Genomic DNA, 20,954 nt, shown 5'->3' with positions numbered 1-20,954 from the left:
CACCCAAAATGATGGAACAATTTGGAAATGTAGATAAGCGGTGAAGTAGTAGTCGCCTTCCTAATCTGTCAATGTAAGCATTATTCTCTGTTTGTGAGCTGAAACCATAAAGATTGACTATGATGTAGTTATCGTTTGAAACTTCAAGTACAAGGTTTATGAAAATGTCTTTGTCCGAGCGTTCTGACCCATGACACCATGAGACAGGCGTTAAAACAGGAATTTTCGTGTGACTTGAACGCAGCATGACGTTGTTTTCGTCAGAGTTCAGCAGTCAACCGGAAGTCAGCATCCTCAACGTGTCAGGCAGCAGCACATTCTCTACGTTTTGGGAGAAACGTCACATACGAGGTAGATAAATGCATAACTCGTCACCGATGCCAGAAATGTTTGATGGATATTTAACAAGTATTTAATCTACCGGAAGTGTCCTTCGAAGCCGAAGAGAAAAAGCGTCAGTTTCCTGTTAGCATGTGGCTAGTTAGCGTTAGCATTAGCACAGTAGCATCACATGTTGATTTTACATTTACATTACATTTAGTCATTTAGCAGACGCTTTTATCCAAAGCGACTTACAAGGTTAAACCAATAAACAACACGACACTACAATATGTCTGCATCAGGTCAAAGTAAATAAATGCAATAAAATCATTTGGTTAGTTCAACTGTTTTAAATATGACAGGAAGCAGCACTGTTTATTATGGCTTATTATTATGGCTCATGTTATGGAAATATCAATTCAGTAGTAGTAGTAGTAGTAGTAGTGGTGGTGTGGTGGTGTAGTAGTAGATGTGTTTGGTGTAGTAGTGTAATGGTGTTGTAGTAGTGTTGTGGTGGTGGTGGTGGTGTAGACCCTCAGTTGTAGTAAAGGTTGGATGAATGGAGGCTTTGCTTTCCCTTCTCCCTATTTTAGGTGTGACCAGTAGAGCGTGCAGCTTCCAGGTCCAGAGCGTTTCCTCCCTCCAACACGGCGGCCATGTCGTCCTACACCTGCATCAGCTGCCGCGTCTCCTTCTCGGACAGCGGCGTGCAGCGTGCGCACTACCGCTCCGACTGGCACCGCTACAACCTGAAACGCAAGGTGGCAGACATGCCGCCCGTCACCGCAGACAACTTCCAGGAGCGCGTCCTGGCTCAGCGGGCTGCTGCAGAGCAGCAGCAGCTGAGTGGCAGTGCCGTGCAGAGCTGCGCCACCTGCTGCAAGAGGTTCTCCAGCCCCAGCACCTTCCAGAACCACCTGCAGTCCCACAAGCACCAGCAGGCGGAGAAGAGGGCGCTGCAAGATGCCCAGAGGAAGGTGGAGAAGCTGAACCAGAAGAACCTGGAGAAGGGGCTGGGGGAAGAGAAGGTGGACCACGACGCCCGCAACCAGGCCCTGCAGCAGGCCCTGAGGCAGCAGCGGAAACTGGAGCGGGGCCCGGCGGGGGCCACGGGCTGGGCCACGGGCGGGGCTGTGGGCGAGGCCGCAAAGCAGCGACTGGAGAAGCCCCCCCGCCTACTGTGGTTCGAAGAACAGGCCAGGAGGATGGAGAAGGAGGAGGAAATGCCTGCAGAAGAAGGTAGGACCTGAAGTTCTTACTAGAGTTTGCGTTAGAAAAACTGGTGCCGGTCCACGTGTCCTGGGTAGGTCTAAATAAATAATAAAGTTTGTGGTGTTGTCCGTCTTCGTCGTCATATTTTACACAATAATTATTTAGCGTCTGCATTGGATCGGAACTTAAATAACCCCAAAAAACTACGGATGTTTGTGTCCCAACGATACTTAATCTTTTTGTTTCCACTCAGTTGTAGACGCTCTGTCTCCGCTCCGTGTGTTTACTGTGTTTACAAACACCACCTGTCCACGAGGGAGGGGGCGGGGCTTAGTTCTAAATCCACAAAAGTGATTGGTCAGAGGTGAAGCTTTCAGCTCAGCTTTTGATTGTCCAAACTGATTGGTTTCCTGTTGCAACTTGCCGAGCGCGGAAATGAACAGATCTGCAGATTTTTTTTTAATTAAATGATCCAGAACTAATTGACATTGTGCTTGGAAGGAATTATTTTCACCGGAGCGATTCAAATATGTCAGACTTCAACAGATTTTCCCAGTCAAAAACCGGCAATGACCGGATAACAGAAACGCTGTTCTTACACAGGTCTGTCTTGTCTGTCTGACTTCCTTGAAACATAAGCAGTGTCAACTCTTGGCAGCCATCTTGGAAGTGATCGCCGATCTGACTTACTGTTGTTTATTGTTAATGGAGACATTTTAGTTGCTCTTTCATTTTCACACAAATAACGGCAACAACACAAGTCTGTTGGTTCCTTATGTTCACCCAGTGCACTGACACACCAGCCGAGATCTGTTTCCTAAGTGACCACGATAATAAGTGATGTTTATTCTCTTAGAAGAGTGGGAGGATGTCCACGAAGGAGAAGATGATGAGGATGAGGAGGAGGAGGAGGAGGACATGGGTGATGGAGATGAGCCCCGCCATGCCCCACTCCCCGGCTCCCTACCTGTGTCGCGCTGCCTTTTCTGCCCGCAGCGCTCGCGCTCGCTGTTCCGCAACGTGGCACACATGACCCGCGCACACGGCTTCTTCATCCCAGACCTGGAGTACCTGGTCGACTTGGAGGGCCTGGTCCGCCACCTGGGTGAGCCCAACTCAGTCTGTACATGAAACAAACATAATACAGGGATAAAAAAATGATAAATGGATGGATGGATGAATGAAGAAAAACATTATATATATATATATATATATATATATATACACACACACACACACACAGTACTGCTTGAAAGTTTGTGAACCCTCCAGACATGGTCACTGTTTTTGTAAAAAACATAACCTTATTATAACCGTATAACCGTAACAAAATTACCTTATTATACATACATCCAAATCCCAATTTGTAACGCACACCTTCCAAATAATGGACACACACACAAGATTCAAGATTCAAGATTTTTTATTTGTCACATACATATACATACTTCCATACATATATGCAGTGAAATGTAATGCAACGCACCCGGTGATAGCACACAATAAGTCCTAGGAAAAAATAAAAAATAAAATAAAAAGTAGAAAATTCCTTTCTAATAGACCGACTAACTGACTCCTAAAACGTAATACAGTAAGTGGAATACGTATAGAATAAGATAAAAATATATGGAATAAAATACAATAAAAATGAATTGAAATAAGATGGAATAGATAGAAGGAATATGCCTATGTATATACAGATATGTGCATTTAAAGTGGCACGTGAATTAAAGTGGCATGTGAATGTGAATAGAGTGAGGTAGTGTTTGGGACGATACAGCACAGTATACAACAGTACGGCGCAGCAATACGGCATCACGAACAACCCTGAACAGTGACACAGTATGCGGTACAGTATGCTACATACAGTACAGTAGGTAGTGGAGCCTAGTGCATGGCTCAGTTAGGACCCCTGGTGAGGTCAGCGTTGACAGTTCTAATGGCTTGAGGGAAGAAACTCCGTCTCAGTCTCTCTGTTCTCGCTGTGTGACTGCGGAGGCGCTTGCCTGACCGCAGCAGCTGAAACAGTCCGTTGTTGAGTGATGAGGATCCTTCATGATCCTACGGGCTCTGCTGCTACACCTCCTGGTGTATAACTCCTGCAAGGGGGGGAGGGTAGTTCCAGTGGTACGTTCAGCTGAACGCACCACCCTCTGCAGGGCCCGCCTGTTCTGGGCAGTACAGTTCCCAAACCAGGCAGTGATGTTGCCTGTCAGGATGCTCTCCACTGCTCCAGAGTAGAAGGACTTGAGGATCCTCACCGAGACTCGGAATTTCCTCAGCTGCCTGAGGTGGTAGAGACGCTGCCTCGCCTTTCTCACCAGAGTGTCTGTGTGAACAGTCCATGTTAAGTCCTCTGTGATGTGGACTCCCAGATATCTGAAGCTGCTCACCCTATCGACAGAAGTCCCATTAATCCACAAGGGCGCGTGCGTCCTCGATTGTGATCCACGCCTAAAGTCCACAATCAGCTCCTTGGTTTTGCTGACGTTCAGGTGGAGGCTGTTGTCCTGGCACCAGAGTGACATGTCAGCCACCTCCTCGCGGTAGGCCTTCTCATCGCAGTCAGGCCCACGACCACGGTGTCGTCAGCAAACTTGATGATGGTGTTGGAGCTGGACCTGGCCACACAGTCGTGTGTGTACAGGGAGTACAGTAGGGGGCTGAGGACGCAGCCCTGGGGGGATCCTGTATTCAGGGTGAGGGAGCTTGACATGTACTTCCCCACCTTGACCACCTGGGGGCGGCCTGTGAGGAAGTCCAGGATCCAGGTGCACAGCGGACCATTCAATCCGAGCTCCATCAGCTTGACAGCCAGTCTGGTGGGAACTATGGTGTTGAAAGCTGAACTATAATCGATGAACAGCATTCTCACATAGGCCCCCTTCTGGCCATCCAGGTGCGTGAGCGTGGTGTGCAGTACCTGGGAGACCGCGTCATCCGTGGATCTGTTCTGCCGGTACGCGAACTGCAACGGGTCCAAGGTGCGGGGGAGGGAGGCGCAGATATAATCCTTAATCAGCCTCTCGAAACACTTCATGACCACCGAGGTGAGGGCCACCGGACGGTAGTCATTCAGGCAGGTTGGAGAGGCCATCTTCGGGACAGGAACGACGGTGGACCTCTTGAAGCAGGACGGGACCACTGATTCAGCCAGGGAGATGTTGAATATTGTGGTGAACACCGGAGCTAGCTGGTTAGCACAGGTCTTCAGTACTCGCCCAGATATGCCGTCTGGGCCCGCAGCTTTCCTGGTGTTCACCCGCATCAAAGCCCTCCTGACCTCGTGCACGGACACACACTTCCCTCGTCATCACCAGATCCCGCGCGATCAGAGGCCTGTAAACAGGAAGCAGCGAGATCGCGGCGTGATCTGATTTCCCGAAAGCAGGGAGCGACACGGGCTTGTATCCGTTCTTGTAAGGAGTGTAACAATGGTCCAGAGTTCTGTCTCCCCTGGTGGCACACGTCATGTGTTGGTGGAAATTCGGCAGAACTTTTTTCAGGTTGGCCCTGTTAAAGTCCCCAGTCACCACCACAGCCGCGTCGGGATGTCTGTTCTGAAATCCGCACAACACATCGTGCAGAACCGACAGAGCTGCGTCGGTGTCCGCTTGCGGTGGGATATAAACGGCTGTAATGATGACCGTGCTGAATTCCCGGGGGAGATAAAATGGACGGCATAGTATGGTCAGCTGTTCCAGGTTCGGCGAGCAGGAGTGGGAGAGGAATTTGGTGTTGTTGGCGTTACACCAGCGGTTGTTTACCATTAGGCAGACGCCTCCACCTTTGGATTTCCCCGACTCTCCCGTTCTGTCGCCGCGGAACACGGAGAAGGCCTCGGCTGGACGTATGGCTTCATCCGGCACCAGTTCAGGTTCAGCCATGTTTCCGTCAGGCAGAGGACGCAACAGTTCCTCGTGTCTCGCTGGAATTGAATCCTCGCTTGAAGTTCATCCATCTTGTTCTCCAGGGACTGGACGTTAGCAAGAAGGATGCTTGGCAGAGGTGGACGGTAAGGTTGCGTCCTCATTCTGACCCGAATGCCGCCGCGTTTACCTCGGTGCTTCCTCCGTGGGCCGGCTCGTGGAACAGCGACTCCATCTTTGTTGTTGTAGTTGTTGCGAGTGTTCCCGCGTAGGATTTCCGCCGGCCACTCTGCTCCCACGGATAAAAAGTCCCAAAGTTGTTCGTTTAGGGAAAGTTTTATATCCATGAGTGCATCGCGGTCGTATGAGTTAATTGTTGTTGTTTTTCTGGCGAACATTGTGATAAAAAAAGGAAAAAAATACTAAAGGGTAAGAAAGTAACCGGAGCGCCGGCGCAGGCGACCGCTAGGGGCGGCGCCACTATCGCTTGATAGAGATATATTTTCAGTATTTAATTCAACAAAGGTGGTTTATTTCATGAAAACTGAAAATTTAACATGTGTAAAAGTATGTGAAGCCTTTTATTAGTAGCTTGTGGCCTTTCGCAGTCATTACTTCAACCAAACGTCTTCTGTCTTTTTCTCACATCTGCTTATGGGGATTTTTGCCCACTCCTCCTTGCAGAACTCAGCCAGTTGAGAGACGTTGGAGGGACATCTGGTATGTACCAACTTCTTCAGGTCTCGCCACAACATTTCAGTTGGATTAAGGTCCGGACTTTGACTGGGCCAATCCAGAGTACAAATCTTCCTTCTCTGAAGCCTTTCCTTTGTAGTTTTGCTGGACCGTTTGGGTCATTGTCTTGTTGCAATCCATTTTCGTCCCAGCTTCAACTCCCTGATGGCAGGAGATTCTGGTCAAGAATTTGTTGATACGCCTGAGAATACATGGTTCCTTGGATAATATGGAGTCGTCCAGGTCCAGAAGCAGAAAAGCAGCCCCAGACCTTCACTTTTCCACCACCATGCTTCACTGTTGGAGGAGGTTCTTTTCTTCATATGCAGTGTTGGATTTTCTCCAAACATGGTGGTTTTGATTGTGACCAAATAATTCCATTTTGGACTCGTCTGTCCAGAGAATGGACTTCCAGAAGGCCTCTGGTTTGTCCAAGTGCTCTCTGGCAAAGTTGAAACGGGCAGCTTTGTTCTTTTTTGAGAGAAGAGGCTTCCTTCTAGCAACCCTCCCATGAATGTCATGGCTATTCAATTTTCGTCTGATTGTAGACACATGCACATTTGTCCCAGATGCTACCAGAGAGGTCTGCAACTCTCTAGAGGTGAGGTGTGGGTTGGCCTTTACCTGATTTATTATTCTTCTGGTGCTTCTGGGTGATAGTTTTGATGGGCGTCCACTTCTAGGCAGAGTTGCTGTCATGTTGAAGGCCTTCCATTTGTAAATGATTTGTCTCACAGTGGATGGATGGAGCTGGAATCTTTTGGAGATGGTCTTATAGCCCTCCCCAGACCGATGGGCTGTCACTACCCTCTTCTTCATGTCCTCGGATGTCTCCTTTACTCTCGGCATTGTTGATTTGTATGGGACCACAGTGGTTTGGTTGGTTTCCTCTCACTTTTAATAAGTGCAGGCCAAACCCTTTCCCAAGGATGTCTCATTTCATTGGTCTGCTTAAATGATTAATGAAGCACCCAAATGTGTTTGACCTGAGTCTGTTACCTGCTTGACTTAACCAATGCAGCTGGGGGTTCATTTACTTCTGCATATACACTTATTCCATGTTTCATGTAGTTTTTGGGCTACTTAAACAAGTCACACTAAACAAGTACATGCAATTGATAATCATATATCTGACATTTCATACATAAAAACTGGTGATGATAAAATAAAATCATGGTAAAACAACAGAAACATCTAAACTGCTCAAGGGGTTCACATACTTTCAAGCAGCACTATATATATATATATAAATATATTTTTATCTTTTTATAATGGTGCGAAAGTGGTGGTAGTCTACACGTTTCTAAAAAGTCAGTTAAACTGAGTGACTTCCACCTCATGGAGCCTGTTCCAGCTTAGCCTGGTGTAAAAAGTATTAGAACTGTGTGTGTGTGTGTGTGTGTGTGTGTGTATAAAAAATTATAACTGTGCTTATGATGGTTAGTACTACTAGTTGTCACCCATGGGCCACACCAGAAGCAACACATCAGCGTTGCAAAGCGCTTCACATAGGCTGCTGTGTCAGTATGGAAGGGCACAGTGAGCAGAAGCGTCAGTGTTGTTAAAACCTCATGCGAGGCTCCTAAAGCCGCCGTCTTTGTTTTATGCCTCAGCTCGATTTTTCCAAGCACAAAGCGTAAACTGAAGTATAGATTCCCAAAGAGCTCCTTTCAAAAGATGTATTTAGTGAAAGTATTGAGTTTCCAAGCTTGGTCTGCATCAAGCACATATATAAAACCACAGATGCGCCGTCCTAACGAGGATTACTTTTTCACCACAACAAATGAAACCTGATTTATTTCAAATCAATAATATAAAATATTATCATTGCAGCATGGAAACTTACATCAGGCCCAGAAATAGACTTTAGATGTAACTTCCCACCTGAAAGGTTGTTCTGGATTTCCCGTTATATTTCAGTTGTGTTTGCGTTATTTCAGTCAGGCACCTGGCCAGGCAGCTCAGGCCGTCTCGGGGTCCTCGTGACCGTCAAGCTCTGTATGAATCTGTGCATACAAACAATGAGCGATGAAGTCAGGAACTAATCCAACTACGTTTATAAACAAACAGACTGCAAATGCCAATGAAATGAAAAGCAAAGATTGACTTGAACCCATTTGAGCTTGATACGTTTCACAGTTTGTACTTTTGTTTGTTTGATGTGGTTGAAAGTCAGCAGAGCGCGGCTTTGTCGACGCAATAAACATGGACCAGGTGTGAACCCACCAATCGACAAAATTATGCTTTTGCGACGGTGACACGTCGCTCGCGGTGTGACCCAGGGGTCACTTAAGTGTGAAACTTGAGCTTGTTGTGATGAGCACAGTGACACCTCCTGCTGGGGCTGATGGATGTGTGCAGCCTTGCAACTTTGATCTTGCAACAAAAGCGCTCATTTCCATGGTTTATTTATTTGAGTGGTGTTTGAAACACTGCAGCACAGTGGTGGTCGGCAAACACTGAACGAGGATACGGATGTTTTAGACACGATGGTGTGTACTTCAGGACCTAGTTTGCTTAAGATGATGATGAAGATGATGTTTGTTCCCAGGGGAGAAGGTGGGGGCTGGGAAGGTGTGTCTGTGGTGCAACGAGAAGGGACGCTCCTTCTACTCCACCGACGCTGTGCAGGGACACATGGTGGACAAGAGCCACTGCAGGATGCTCACTGACGGAGACGCAGCGCTGGAGTTCGCAGACTTCTACGACTTCAGGTGAGAGGGGGGCGGTGTTGTGTAGTTCCCTCTCTTTTCTTCCTTTGCAGCACTGATGGAGTGTTCTGGTCCCGCTGTGTTATTCCTGTGTCCTGGGGGTGAAGGTAGAGGGTCTTGAAAGAAGTAGAACTTTTAGACCAGGAAAGACGCGTTCAGAAGAGAAGAACAAAATGGCGGCCTACGCGCCGCTCCGAGAGCCCCGCTCGTCGCTGATCGGTCCCGCTGCCCACGGGTCATGACAGGGGGTGGATTTCCACCTTCTTCTTTATTTTTCCCATCTTTAAATCCGCCGCAGCCGACGCCTCTCGCTGTCGCATTTGTGTTTCTTTCACCGCCTCCATTATTATTTTGCAGTTTCTTTTCTGTTTCAGGAAACTGGCTCTGGAAATAGGTGACACTGAATCACTGTTCTCCCCCTAGTGGCGTGGAATGATATATAAAGAAGTCAGTTCTGGGACACGTCCTCTGGTGGTTTTGAAGTACCCCTCTGCCTTTAGGGTTGGGTTGCTTTTCACAGATAGCGATGCAGGTTCTCAGGTCCAGTTGGATGTGTGTTGCCCACAGGAGCAGCTACCCAGACAGGAAGGAGGAAGAGGATGCTGAGATGGAGGATGAAGATGCGCCAAGCAACAAGAACCTGGAGTTTGACGAGGACACCCTAGAGCTGACCCTCCCCTCAGGTGACCCAGCTGGGTGTCACACGGCGCCACCTGGGGCCTACGGCCTCAGTGCTTCTTCTGAGCCCTATATCAACTTTTGCCAAGTCGCCCCGGGCAACCAGATCTGGGCCATGATCAACCATGTGGTGCGATCTGCTGGGCAACCACTCTGAACCCTGATCCGTGTGTTTAGAAACGTCCACCAAGGAAAACAAGGGTTATGATTATATGTCGTTATCACTTAATTCTAAAATCAAAAAAATGGGTCAACTATTTTGTCAGACTTGGCAACCAACACCTAATGCATGGTTGCTGTGGCAATCACTTCTAGAAGACAGAGGCTGTTCCTGGTTTTTATACCTTTTTGTGAAGGAGCCAAGATGTTTGTTTGTCCTCTTCTCCTTTCCTCCTCCTCTCCTCTTCTCTCCTCCTCCTCTCACCTCGCCCTCCTCCTCCTCTTCTCCTCTTCTCCTCTCCTCTTCCCCGTCCTCCTCCCCATCCTTCTCTCCCCATCCTTCTCCCCATCCTCCTCTCCTCCTCCCCCTCTTCCTCTCCTCTCTTTCTCCCTGTCCTCCTCCCTCCCTGTCCTCCGCCCCTCGCCCTCCTCCTCCTCTTCTCCTCCTCCTCTTCTCCTCTCCTCTTCCCCGTCCTCCTCCCCCTCCTCCTCTCCTCTCCTTCTCCCCGTCCTCCTCCCCATCCTCCTCTCCTCCTCCTCTGTTCAGAAGGTTTTCTTCTTCTTTCTGCTCCAGGAGCCAGGATCGGCCACCGCTCGCTGATGAGGTATTACAAGCAGCGGTTTGGGGCCCAGAGGCAGGTGGTGCTGGCCCACAACAGGAAGGCAGTGGGCCGGGTTCTGAGGCAGTACCAGGCCCTGGGCTGGACGGGGGGCACCGGTAAGACCAGGACCGTGACCTGGAGCCAGGACTGTTTAGTTGTCACTGAGCTTGTCTTTGAAAGTGTTCGTGTTCTGTCAGTGTGAGGTTGAAGGAAATTGAAATCTTTATCAATTATTCAATCTAAAAATGGGACAAAAACGAGCGGATTTAATGAGATCAATTTCAAAAGAAAATTCAGAAAATGGAACCAGACGGTGAGGGACATGAGGAACTGTTGGGGGCATGAAAAATCTGTTAATATAGAAAATAATGTAGAATGTGGTTCAATGTCCAAATGAATCCAAATTAATTCAGGAAACAGGGACATGTGTCCATGGTCAAGATTGCTCATTTAAAGTGAATCAAACCAAAACTTTGGTTTGAAATGTCGTTTCATTAATTTATCAATAGAAAATATTGGGTTGGGGGTTCTATCCCCTCGAGCAGAGCACTAACCGGGTGGGGGGTTCTATTCCGGTCACTGCCAGGTGGGAGCGTGGTGCAGCGCAGCCAGAAGGACATGCGCTACGTCCAGAGGATGAAGTCCCGCTGGACACTGAAGATGGGGATAAGCCACAACTCCACCAAGCAGAACCACTTCCGAGCCCAGGTCATGTTCTAACGGCTCATGTTCTAACAGCTTCATTCATATCTTCATATTTAGTTTTTGTGCAGTATAATTTGGTCTTCATGCAGTGTTGTCACCAAAATGAATGATGATGAAGAGACATGACAAACATTTGAGGGAGTTTGGCTTTGACGTTGCAAATCTGAATGAGCACCTAGTTCACTTGATGACCCTGCATCATGGACTTGTATAGAGTCGTGTTCTCTTATTACCGTATTGATAAATCCTTCCTCGTGAAAAGTGGAAGATGAGAGTTGGACCAGAGACAAGATACCGTTCGGAAATTAAGCGGAATGAAATCTTAAGAGGTTGTGTTCAGTCACTCTTTCATCTACAAACACGTTCACAGCAGATCAGCTTCACGGCATCCTCCAAAAGTGACTAAACGCCACAACCAAATCGTCTTTCGCATTTATTGACTGTTTAAATCAACAGAGGGCAGGATTGGATGTTTTGAAGTGTCCATTTTAAGCTGAAAATAAAACTCTGAATAAAAAAGTCAATGTGTGTCTTTAACAAATGAATGTCAAGCCCCTGCACTTCTGTCTTTCCAAACGCTCCTGTTCCTTCACCCCAGTACTAGATGTACATGTTATGGTTCCTCACCTGCAGCACCAGCTCTTTTCACCAGTGAGTTTTGGAACCATGAAGACTGGTCTGCATCACTGCTGCTGAAAGGCAACAAGAAACTGAATCCAGACATGACCTGCAGGCCAAGAAAGAACAAACTAACCATTTTCAACAAATTTGTGTGTAGAGGGCCCTCTGCCTCCACCTCTGGGTGTGGAGGTCCTTCTGCCTCCACCTCTGGGTGTGGAGGTCCTTCTGCCTCCACCTCTGGTTGTAGAGGTCCTTCTGCCTCTACCTCTGGGGTGTAGGATGGGTGGGGTTCAGCTGTTTGGTTCTCACACTTCAAAGCTGAGTATGTGGAATACTTCTTTGCAGATGTTCAAACGGTATTAACCACGTCCTTCATGTTTAACCTCACCAAAAGTTCCTCCCTTGTCCATCAAATATCACACATTTTGTATATTCAACAGTTTTATGATTTAGTAACTGATTTGTTCAAAACCAGGTTCCTTTTTCAATCCTTTCTAAGTTAAAAGGGACTGTCACAGATGTTACGAGCGCCGGGTTGTAACCAGCCAGGAATCTTTGACCATCCATCCATAACGTGGATCTCTGATCGGAGCTGCTCCTTCCTGCGTCGTGTAGATGATGTCATGGAGAAGCTCGGCGCTCGGCGGTGGTTGGGTGGGACTGCAACGCCCCCCCATCTTTGGCAGGGTTTCCACTTCCTGTCGTGGGCTCGCAGAGTGTTTGTGGCGGTTCGAGGGCCTGCAGGGGCGGCCTGCAGACAGCCTGGCTGCAAGGCTAATGGCACATTAGCACCGAGCAAATCCTGGAGGAGCCGGCTCCTGTAGCGACCCGGCAGAGCTGCAGCCGTAATGTTTCACTGGTTAAGGAACCTGCGGCTTCCTGCCAAGCTGTCAAACACCTTGCAGTTATGTACACTGTCAGTCTATAAATCACTCTTCGATCAATATCGATCAATATGGCCACCTGCAGTATCTGTCTGCCGAGTCCCTCCTCCTCCTCTCTGAAGACATTTCAGACGCATTCTTCTCATTAATAGACTATATTGAATGTGTGTATTTTCCTACATTTTTCACATGTATTTGTAATTTTCCTTCCGGCAAAGCGAGAGCCATGTTTACTTTTACCAGGTGCTTCGTGTGAGTGAATGAGACCGAAGCAGTTGTTCCGATGTGAGTTTTCTGTAGCCGACACAGACCAACTCGCACAAAGAACGACTTCTTCTCCATCGTCATCCATTTTCTTCTCCTGCTTCTCCCGGTCAGAGTTGCAGGGCAGCTGGAGTCTCTCCCAGCTGGGTGTGGGACCCTTACACCCGCTAAATAGGACAACAGGTCCTGGGTCCAGGGCCAGTCCATCAAGGTTCCCCAGGATCTCCATTCACACTGACCTGCATGTCTCTGGAGGTGGTGGTGGTCTCTCCCTTCATGAAGCTCTGGAACGAGTCCAGTCTATGAACTGGAAACTACAAATGAAGTTAGTGTGTTTCTGTGGCCTCTGATATTGATCCGGCCTCCTAGGTACTGATTGGACGAGAGAGGGTAATTTCCTTTGGCCGCATTAGAGACCATTACTGGCCCGCTCCCCGGAAAGCGATGGGCAAGAGAAAGAAAAGAGAATCTTTTTGGAAAGTGTTTCTCTCCGACTTCATCCGTTCATCTGCTTCCGAGGTTTGGAGTCAGATTCCAGACGGTAACACACACACACACATACACACCTCATTTAACAACCATTACATATTTTTTATATGATTTTGGATTAAAATATAAAAGCCTAATGTAAAACAATGTATCCATGTAAAAAAAGTTTTATTCATTTTTCAGATCACATACAATGTATTATTATATATGTATGAATTTCGATGTAAATACTCAAATACCCAAATGAAAGGCGTTTCTCGTGCAGTCTGACCCTGTATTCTAGCCCTGACTGCAGTCACACTGACCAGACAGCCCAAAACATACACCATACTATAAAATATATATGAATCTATAAGTGTTGAAGAAAATCATGTGCCTGCTATTTGATAATACATTGAATATAAAAGGTACTAAAAGCAAAAGGGAGGAGGAGGAAATAGGGAGGGGGGCGGGAGAGAAAAGGGGAAGGAGAGAAGGAGATGGGAGGGGAGGAGGGAAGGAGAAGATGAGTGGAGGAGGGGAGGAGAGGAGGATGAGAGGAGTAGAGGAGAAAAGGAGGGGATGAGAGGAGGGGGAGGAGGACAGTGAGGGAGGAGGTGGGGAGGAGGAGAGAGGAGGGGAGGAGGAGGGGGAGAGGAGAGGAGAAGGAGGGTGAGAGGAGGAGGAGAGGAGAGGAGGGGGGAGGAGATAGGGTGAGAGTAGGAGAGGAGGGGAGGAGCTCTGAATCTCCATCAATTGGTCCGTTTCCCTGGAAACGCGGCGTCTTGGTGCGGAGCTCCGCTGCGATGCATGGAGGCTCCTGCAGAGACCAGCACCTCGGCCAGCCGGACCTCCATCCACGACCTGGTCCACGAAGAGCCGTCCCGTCAACGGGATCCAGCCGGGCTCCGAGCGCGGTGCGCGGCGTAGCGTTCCGGGAGGCTCTCGGAGCCTCCGTTTTTTCCGAACACGTCTGTGGAAGGAGACCGACCCGTGCGGCATCTATGACATTTGGCTCGGATTCTGCTTCCGGTTATGAGCGCAGCGGAAGGAGAAGAAGCGGCCGGAGGGGGAGAGCCGCCCCGGGGAGGCGCTGCCACCGCCCGCACCCCTGAGGAGGACCGGGTCCCCGACACGCAAGCAGCCCAGCACCTCGGGGACGACGGTGTGGACTCAGCCCGGAGTCAGGTCTCTCCTCCCGGGGAGAAGGTGTCTCCCCCCGCGGGAAAGGTGTCCCCTGGGGATGGAGGTTCCTCCAGCAGCAGTGAGAGCTGCATCCCGACGCCCAGCTGCAGGATCTGCTTCCAGGGAGCCGAACAGGTACACGAACAGAGCTTCCAGAACTACCCCAGTTTTTTCTCACTGGTTTGTTCCTACTGGTTTCTACTGTTTTATTGCTAATGGTTCATTCAAACTAGTTCTTTCATACTAGTTTATTCCCACTGGTTTGTTCCTACTGGTTAATTTCTACTGTTTTATTCCTAATGGTTCATTCAAACTGGTTCGTTCATACTGGTTTATTCCTACTGGTTTGTTCCTACTGGTTAATTTCTACTGTTTTATTCCTAATGGTTCATTCAAACTGGTTCGTTCATACTGGTTTATTCCTACTGGTTTGTTCCTACTGGTTAATTTCTACTGTTTTATTCCTAATGGTTCATTCAAACTGGTTCGTTCATACTGGTTTATTCCTACTGGTTTGTTCCTACTGGTTAATTTCTACTGTTTTATTCCTAATGGTTCATTCCTACTGGTTTGTTCCTACTAATTGTTCCTACTGGTTTGTTCCTACTGGTTTGTTCCTACTGGTTTATTCCTACTGTTTAATTTCTACTGTTTTATTCCTAACGGTTCATTCAAACTGCTTTGTTCATACTGGTTTGTTCCTACTGGTTTATTCCTACTGGTTAATGTGTACTGTTTTATTCCTAATGGTACATTCAAACTGGTTCGTTCATACTGGTTTATTCCTACTGGTTTGTTCCTACTGTTTTATTCCTACTGGTTTGTTCTGACTGTTTTTTTCCCTACTGTTTAATTTCTACTGTTTTATTCCTAATGGTTCATTCCTACTGGTTTGTTCCTACTAATTGTTCCTACTGGTTTGTTCCTACTGGTTTGTTCCTACTGGTTTATTCCTACTGGTTAATTTCTACTGTTTTATTCCAAATGGTTCATTCAAACTGCTTTGTTCATACTGGTTTGTTCCTACTGGTTTATTCCTACTGGTTAATGTGTACTGTTTTATTCCTAATGGTACATTCAAACTGGTTCGTTCATACTGGTTTATTCCTACTGGTTTGTTCCTACTGTTTTATTCCTACTGGTTTGTTCTGACTGTTTTTTTCCCTACTGTTTAATTTCTACTGTTTTATTCCTAACGGTTCATTCAAACTGGTTTGTTCATACTGGTTTATTCCTGCTGGTTTGTTCCTACTGGTTTATTCCTACTGTTTTTTTCCTGCACCTTTATTCCTACCTGTTTATTTTTACTGGTTTGTTTCTACTGGTTTACTAATACTGGTTTGTTCCACCTGGTTTATTCCCACTGGTTTGTTTCTACTGGTTTATTCCCACTGGTCTATTCCTACTGGTTTGTCCCTGCTGGTTTATTCTCATTGGTTTATTCCTTCTGTTTTGTTCCTACTGGTTTGTTGCTTCTGGTTTATTTCCTACTGGTTCGTTCCTACTGGTCTGTTCCTACTGGCATATTCCAACTGATTTAGTCCTACTGGTTTATTTGTACTGGTTTGTTCCTACTGGTATATTCCAACTGGTTTATTGCTACCAATTTATTCCTTCTGGTATATTCCAACTGGTTTGTTCCTATTGCTTTGTTCCCACTGGTTTGTTCCTACTGGTTTGTTAGTGGGTATCACTGTTGCACTGGAATGAATAGAACGCATCATCAACTTCAGCACCAGGGACAGCGCTTTGTGGTTTTCAGTAAATCATGTGATATTATATTATATTATATTATATTATACTATATTATATTATATTATATTATATTATATTATATTATATTATATATTATGATATATGATATGATATATTATCACATTGTCATATTATATTATATTTCATTTTATTATGTCATATTATATTGCATTTGATTATATTATTTTACATGATATCATATTTTATTATATTACATGATATCATATTTTATCATATTATATTATATCATATTATATTATATTATATCATATTCAGGGCTATTATTGTGGTTGTAAGACACTGGCAAAATCTTTGTTCTGTCAAAATAATATACTTGGTTTATTTAGAAAAACAACAGAAGCTATTGATAAACTTGGAAATAGCAAATCACCTGGTAGGCCACAGAGACTATAGTTGATGACTGAACAATATGTATCAATTCTGACAGTGATGTTGGGTTTTAATTTTGTAGAACTCTGGTGCGTGTCCTCAGAAGCGTAAATATTTATAATGTTTATTACGCTGGGCTTTGTGTAATACAATTGTTTCCGGTAATACTTTAACTAAATTAGTTTCAAACATATTAAAGGTTAATAATCATAAAATAATACTTGTTACTTTGTTGGGTTAAGTGTTCGTATCTTATATTCCTTGAGTTAAAGTCCAATCTTAACTATATCTGTGCGTGGCTTTACCTTGGTGAGTTTTCAATTGTTGACTTATCACTGGACTGCAGTGCTGTCCTGTGAGCTGTGTGCTCCGTCAACTTGCGCATGCGTGCAAGGATTTCTCCGTTGCGGTGTACTTCTGTGCATGGCACCATCTTGGTGAGGTTGCGATTGTTGATCACAAACTTCTTCCACAATAATGAACCGATCTGGATCAAACTTGGAGAACGCCATGTTGTAACTGCCCCAAATACACATCTTATTTAGATTGTCTGTGGTTTTGTCGGATCCATGACATCCATAAGTTTTGACGTCAGCTACATCTGCACATGCCACCATCTTCGTGAGGTCCCAATTGTTGAGCAATCTCTGTACTGCAATGCTATCACATGACCTGCGTGTGCTGTCATTTGCGCATGCACCATGCACGCATTGTTTTTTACTCAATTATTCCACAAACTTGGATGACGGCATGTCAGAACTTGCAGCAGATCCATGACTTCCACACACCACTGACGTCAGTTTTTCGTTAACAAAAACAAAAGGGCCCCCGCCGCTTTGTGGCTGGACCTTGAATAATAAAGCTGCAGGCAGTGAAACACTGGTACCAGAGAGGTGGCATTAGTCACGAATTACTGTTTTTCAGCATCAGTTCAAACACATTTTCCGAGTACTGTGTTGTCTTGATGCGGCGCAAATCCTGTGAAAAGCAACCAATACACACCAATGGAATCCACACCGCGCCCCATGCGAATGCTCCCCCAGAGCCACATTCTGCACGTATATAACAAGTCGGATGATGATGTCACAAAGCGCCCCGCTCCACAAACTCATCCCGCTACGCCAGAGGTCAGTAATTGGTGGACCGCAGTCTGGATCCGGACCCGGACGCCGTCCTGCACGCACACGGACATAAACCGGCGCGACTGCGCGGCGGCGCGACTGGTGTTCAACCAGCCAAAGAGGGCACATGTCACTCCGCTGCTCATCGAGCTCCACTGGTTACCTGTAGCCGCCCGCATCAAGTTCAAGTCTCTGATGCTGGCCTACAGAGTGATTGCTGGGAATGCTCCCGCCTACTTAAATGCTCTTGTAAGAGCACATGTTGCCCCCCGGATGCTGCGCTCGTCAAATGAGCGTCGCCTGGCTCTGCCGGCCATACAGCCACGGCAATCCAGGCTATTCTCATTTGTAGTTCCACGTTGGTGGAACGAGCTGCCAAAAATGACCAGAGCGGGGACCTCCCTCTCTGTCTTTAAGAAGCACCTGAAGACCCAGCTCTTCAGTGAGTACCTCCTGTCCTAATCTACAATTACTTTGCACCACCTTGCAGTATTTATTGTTACACCAATGTTGTTGTTACACTAATCTCTGTCGCAATGTAGCTGAATGTTATTCTCCCTTGTAAGTCGCTTTGGATAAAAGCGTCTGCCAAATGACTAAATGTAATGTAAATGTAACCCATAAATTATTGAGAATTAATACATTTTGATGGAGCACAACTTTTATTGCCTTTACGGTACTGGAGGAGCAGTCCAGGAATGTCGTGGACTAATCGCATGTTGCAATTCAAAACAGCTACGTCTGATATGTTCTGAGACCGTGGAGCAACGTGTAGCGCCGCTATGAGACCAAGCACAGATCTTTAGAATAAACACACAGAACACAGAAAACAAAGGATGTAAAAGCCCAATGTGATGGATCCACCAGAATCCTAACACATTCATTCACTGCCCAACAACGTGCTCACCAATGTTCCCTTCAAGTTACTTGGATTTTGGGTCAACATAAAAAAACATTTACTGACGGAGAGGTTGGTTGTCAAGGAGTGCTTGCTTGGTGCTTGACCTTCTGCTCCACGAGAGGTTTCTGTCCTCCCTGAGCTCCCCTTAGGACACCTGCGTTACCGTTTGACAGGTACGGCACGGCAGCTGAAATCTTATTTGAGGGAAAACAAAAAGAAGAGTTTTGTGAACAAATTAAGCAGATACCTACGTCAGTATCATCAGCTACAAAGAAAGATGAAGCGTTAACCCAGGATGCGCTCGCACAGCTGGATGAAGCCGCTGACCAGGCTCCGGGCGGAGGCTCAGCTGGAGAAGAGTCCACTGACGTGTCTGAAGGTGCTCGGCTGCTCCTTTATGGAAGGTTCTTCAACCAGGAGAAGGAGGAGTTCTGTGAAGACCTGTTAGGTGCTACACCCCTTCAGACCAGTCCAAGAGGTGAGGACACCACCTGGCCATAAAGGAGATGATGGCCAACAGGGGGGCGGAGCCCAAACAGTTGGTTTCAAGATGCACAGATGGAGCCCCCGCTGTGTTCGGGAGAGAGGAAGGAGCTGTGGCAAGAAGGGATTGTGGCACGATTCACTTCCTCAGGGCGTCCTCTTCCCATCAGCGTCACACGCTCAGGGAATTCCTCAAAGAAGTGGATGCACATGCTGATGACCTTCTTCTGCACAACAACATCAGGTGGCGCAGCAAAGGCAAGGTGGTGCAGTGCATCTGGTCCATCCCAAGGGAAACAGCAGCTTTCTTGGCACAGCTGAAGAGCCAGAAGGCAACACCATCTTCTCTCTTTTTAGAAGATGAGAAGAAGATAGATGTTGTGGCTTTTTCGGTTGATATCATTTCACACCTAAATTAACTGAATGTAAATGATGACCTGATGACAGTGCTTCGCTCCTGCCAGAGGAAACTTGAGGTGTTCCGGACCTTTGCTTGAGGAAATTTTCTCTAACTGGACCTTTTTGAATTGTATTTAAATACTCCTGCGCTATTCCAACAGTCTGCTACTTCCGGTAAATCTGCGACAATCTTTGCTAATTCCTGCTCCAAATACAGATCGATGTGGATCAAACTTGGACCACAAAATGTCTGAAACGCCCCGGATCCAATGAAACCTTATTCATGTCCTCGGACAGCTCTGCGGACCCTGCGGGCTGGATCCCTAAGTCAAGGAAATAAAGCAAACAAGCACAATACATTTAATAACAATAAGTAGTACTCATAGAGTAGCTGCCAGTCTGGTGTAGTTAACAGTCTAAATGTTAAAAAGTCTGAATGAAAGGACGGATGAATATATGTATGATGGATGGGTGAAGGGATGGATGGATGTCTCTGTAACCCAACACTGTGCAGCCTGTGTCTCTGTCAGTGAATCTCAGCTCTCCCTTGGATGTCCTCCCTGGGAAGATAATCGAATAGTTCTACAGCAAAGCATCAAGGGAGATCAGGACGTCTAATGTTAAGACTTATCTCACTGCAGTGGAGGAGCTTTAATCCCATCTCTGCTATGAGAGGGACGCATGGAGGACAGTGCAGGGAGGCATGGAGAACAGGGAGGTATGGAGGACAGGGAGGCATGGAGGACAGAACAGAGACATGGAGGACATAACATGTTCCATCTGCTCCTGGCTTGCTCTACCTAGCCTCCTCTCTACAATAAACTGATGTCTACAACCCCCCGTCTTCTGTGTCTCTGTGTCGGGGGGCCCTGGAAATGCCACTTGGGTGGCGTGTGGTGGCGGAACTGCCACAGTGGCACCTGTACAGGGACTCCGGCATGGGAAAGGGACACAGAAGGGCCGTCCGACAACGCCTTGGAGCCGCCAGAGGGTCAACGGGCGGCCCCAGCACCAACCCTCTCCCGACTGGCAGCAGCAGCAGGAGTGGGGGGGGTAGGCTTCGGCCAGGAATTCTTCCTGGCCGCAGTTTGGGTGTTGGGGGTACCACACGCCACCCGAGTTACGTTTTCAGGGCCCTCCGGCACAGAGACACAGAGGACGATGGGTTGTAGACACCAGTTTATTGTATAGATGTGTGTGCTCGTTAGACTAACCAATGAGCAACAGGTATGCGGCCACCCTGACCCAATCACCTAGGTCAGGTGTTTGCTGCGCAAATCATTTCATCCACACACCACACCCGACATGAATGAATCCATCAGGGATGGAGGCTCGCAGCGTCTGGTCCCTGGTCAACGCTGTGGTCCTGTTCACCCTTTGACCCCTGCTCCCCCGTAGGGCGAGCTACTGCACCCATGCCGCTGCGACGGTTCCGTGCGCTACACGCACCAGCGCTGCCTCCTCAAGTGGATCAGCGAGCGAGGACGGTGG

The 20,954-nt window shown here is 47.2% G+C and overlaps 2 protein-coding genes across 3 annotated transcripts in view; both read left to right on the top strand.

Annotated features, from left to right (window-relative positions):
• Positions 1-277: 277 nt before the first annotated feature.
• On the top strand, positions 278-11,496 carry znf622 (zinc finger protein 622). Of its 2 annotated transcripts, none has more exons than XM_080010963.1 (7): positions 278-351; positions 915-1,560; positions 2,393-2,638; positions 8,689-8,851; positions 9,416-9,531; positions 10,260-10,403; positions 10,874-11,496. In XM_080010963.1, exons 2-7 carry the CDS (start codon positions 978-980, stop codon positions 11,005-11,007), a joined length of 1,386 nt encoding a protein of 461 aa, XP_079867089.1. In that variant the 5' UTR covers positions 278-351; positions 915-977; the 3' UTR covers positions 11,008-11,496. The 2 variants fall into 2 exon arrangements, with proteins under 2 accessions (XP_079867089.1, XP_079867088.1); XM_080010962.1 differs by having other exon boundaries at positions 2,390-2,638.
• A 2,768-nt stretch (positions 11,497-14,264) lies between these two features.
• Positions 14,265-20,954, top strand: part of marchf11 (membrane-associated ring finger (C3HC4) 11) — a gene marked incomplete at both ends in the record, with an annotated part of 10,831 nt that continues 4,141 nt past the window's right edge. The window contains 2 exons of the mRNA XM_080010545.1: positions 14,265-14,549; positions 20,862-20,954. The exon at positions 20,862-20,954 is cut by the window's right edge and continues 63 nt beyond it. Coding sequence (XP_079866671.1) covers positions 14,265-14,549; positions 20,862-20,954 — 378 coding nt within the window. The remainder of the gene's footprint in view (positions 14,550-20,861) is intronic.

The sequence above is a fragment of the Zeus faber genome, assembly GCF_960531495.2.
Source record: "Zeus faber genome assembly, chromosome: 12".
Taxonomy (NCBI): domain Eukaryota; kingdom Metazoa; phylum Chordata; class Actinopteri; order Zeiformes; family Zeidae; genus Zeus; species Zeus faber.
This window is presented reverse-complemented; position numbering and strand designations above follow the sequence as displayed.

What these genes read in the sequence shown, in the direction of transcription:
- znf622 (XM_080010962.1), top strand. Translation starts at nt 978, where the DNA reads ATGTCGTCCTACACCTGCATCAGCTGCCGCGTCTCCTTCTCGGACAGC. An exon ending in GCAGACTTCTACGACTTCAG is followed by an intron (nt 8,852 to 9,415) that starts GTGAGAGGGGGG and finishes TGTTGCCCACAG; the next exon opens with GAGCAGCTACCCAGACAGGA. An exon ending in AGAGCTGACCCTCCCCTCAG is followed by an intron (nt 9,532 to 10,259) that starts GTGACCCAGCTG and finishes TTTCTGCTCCAG; the next exon opens with GAGCCAGGATCGGCCACCGC.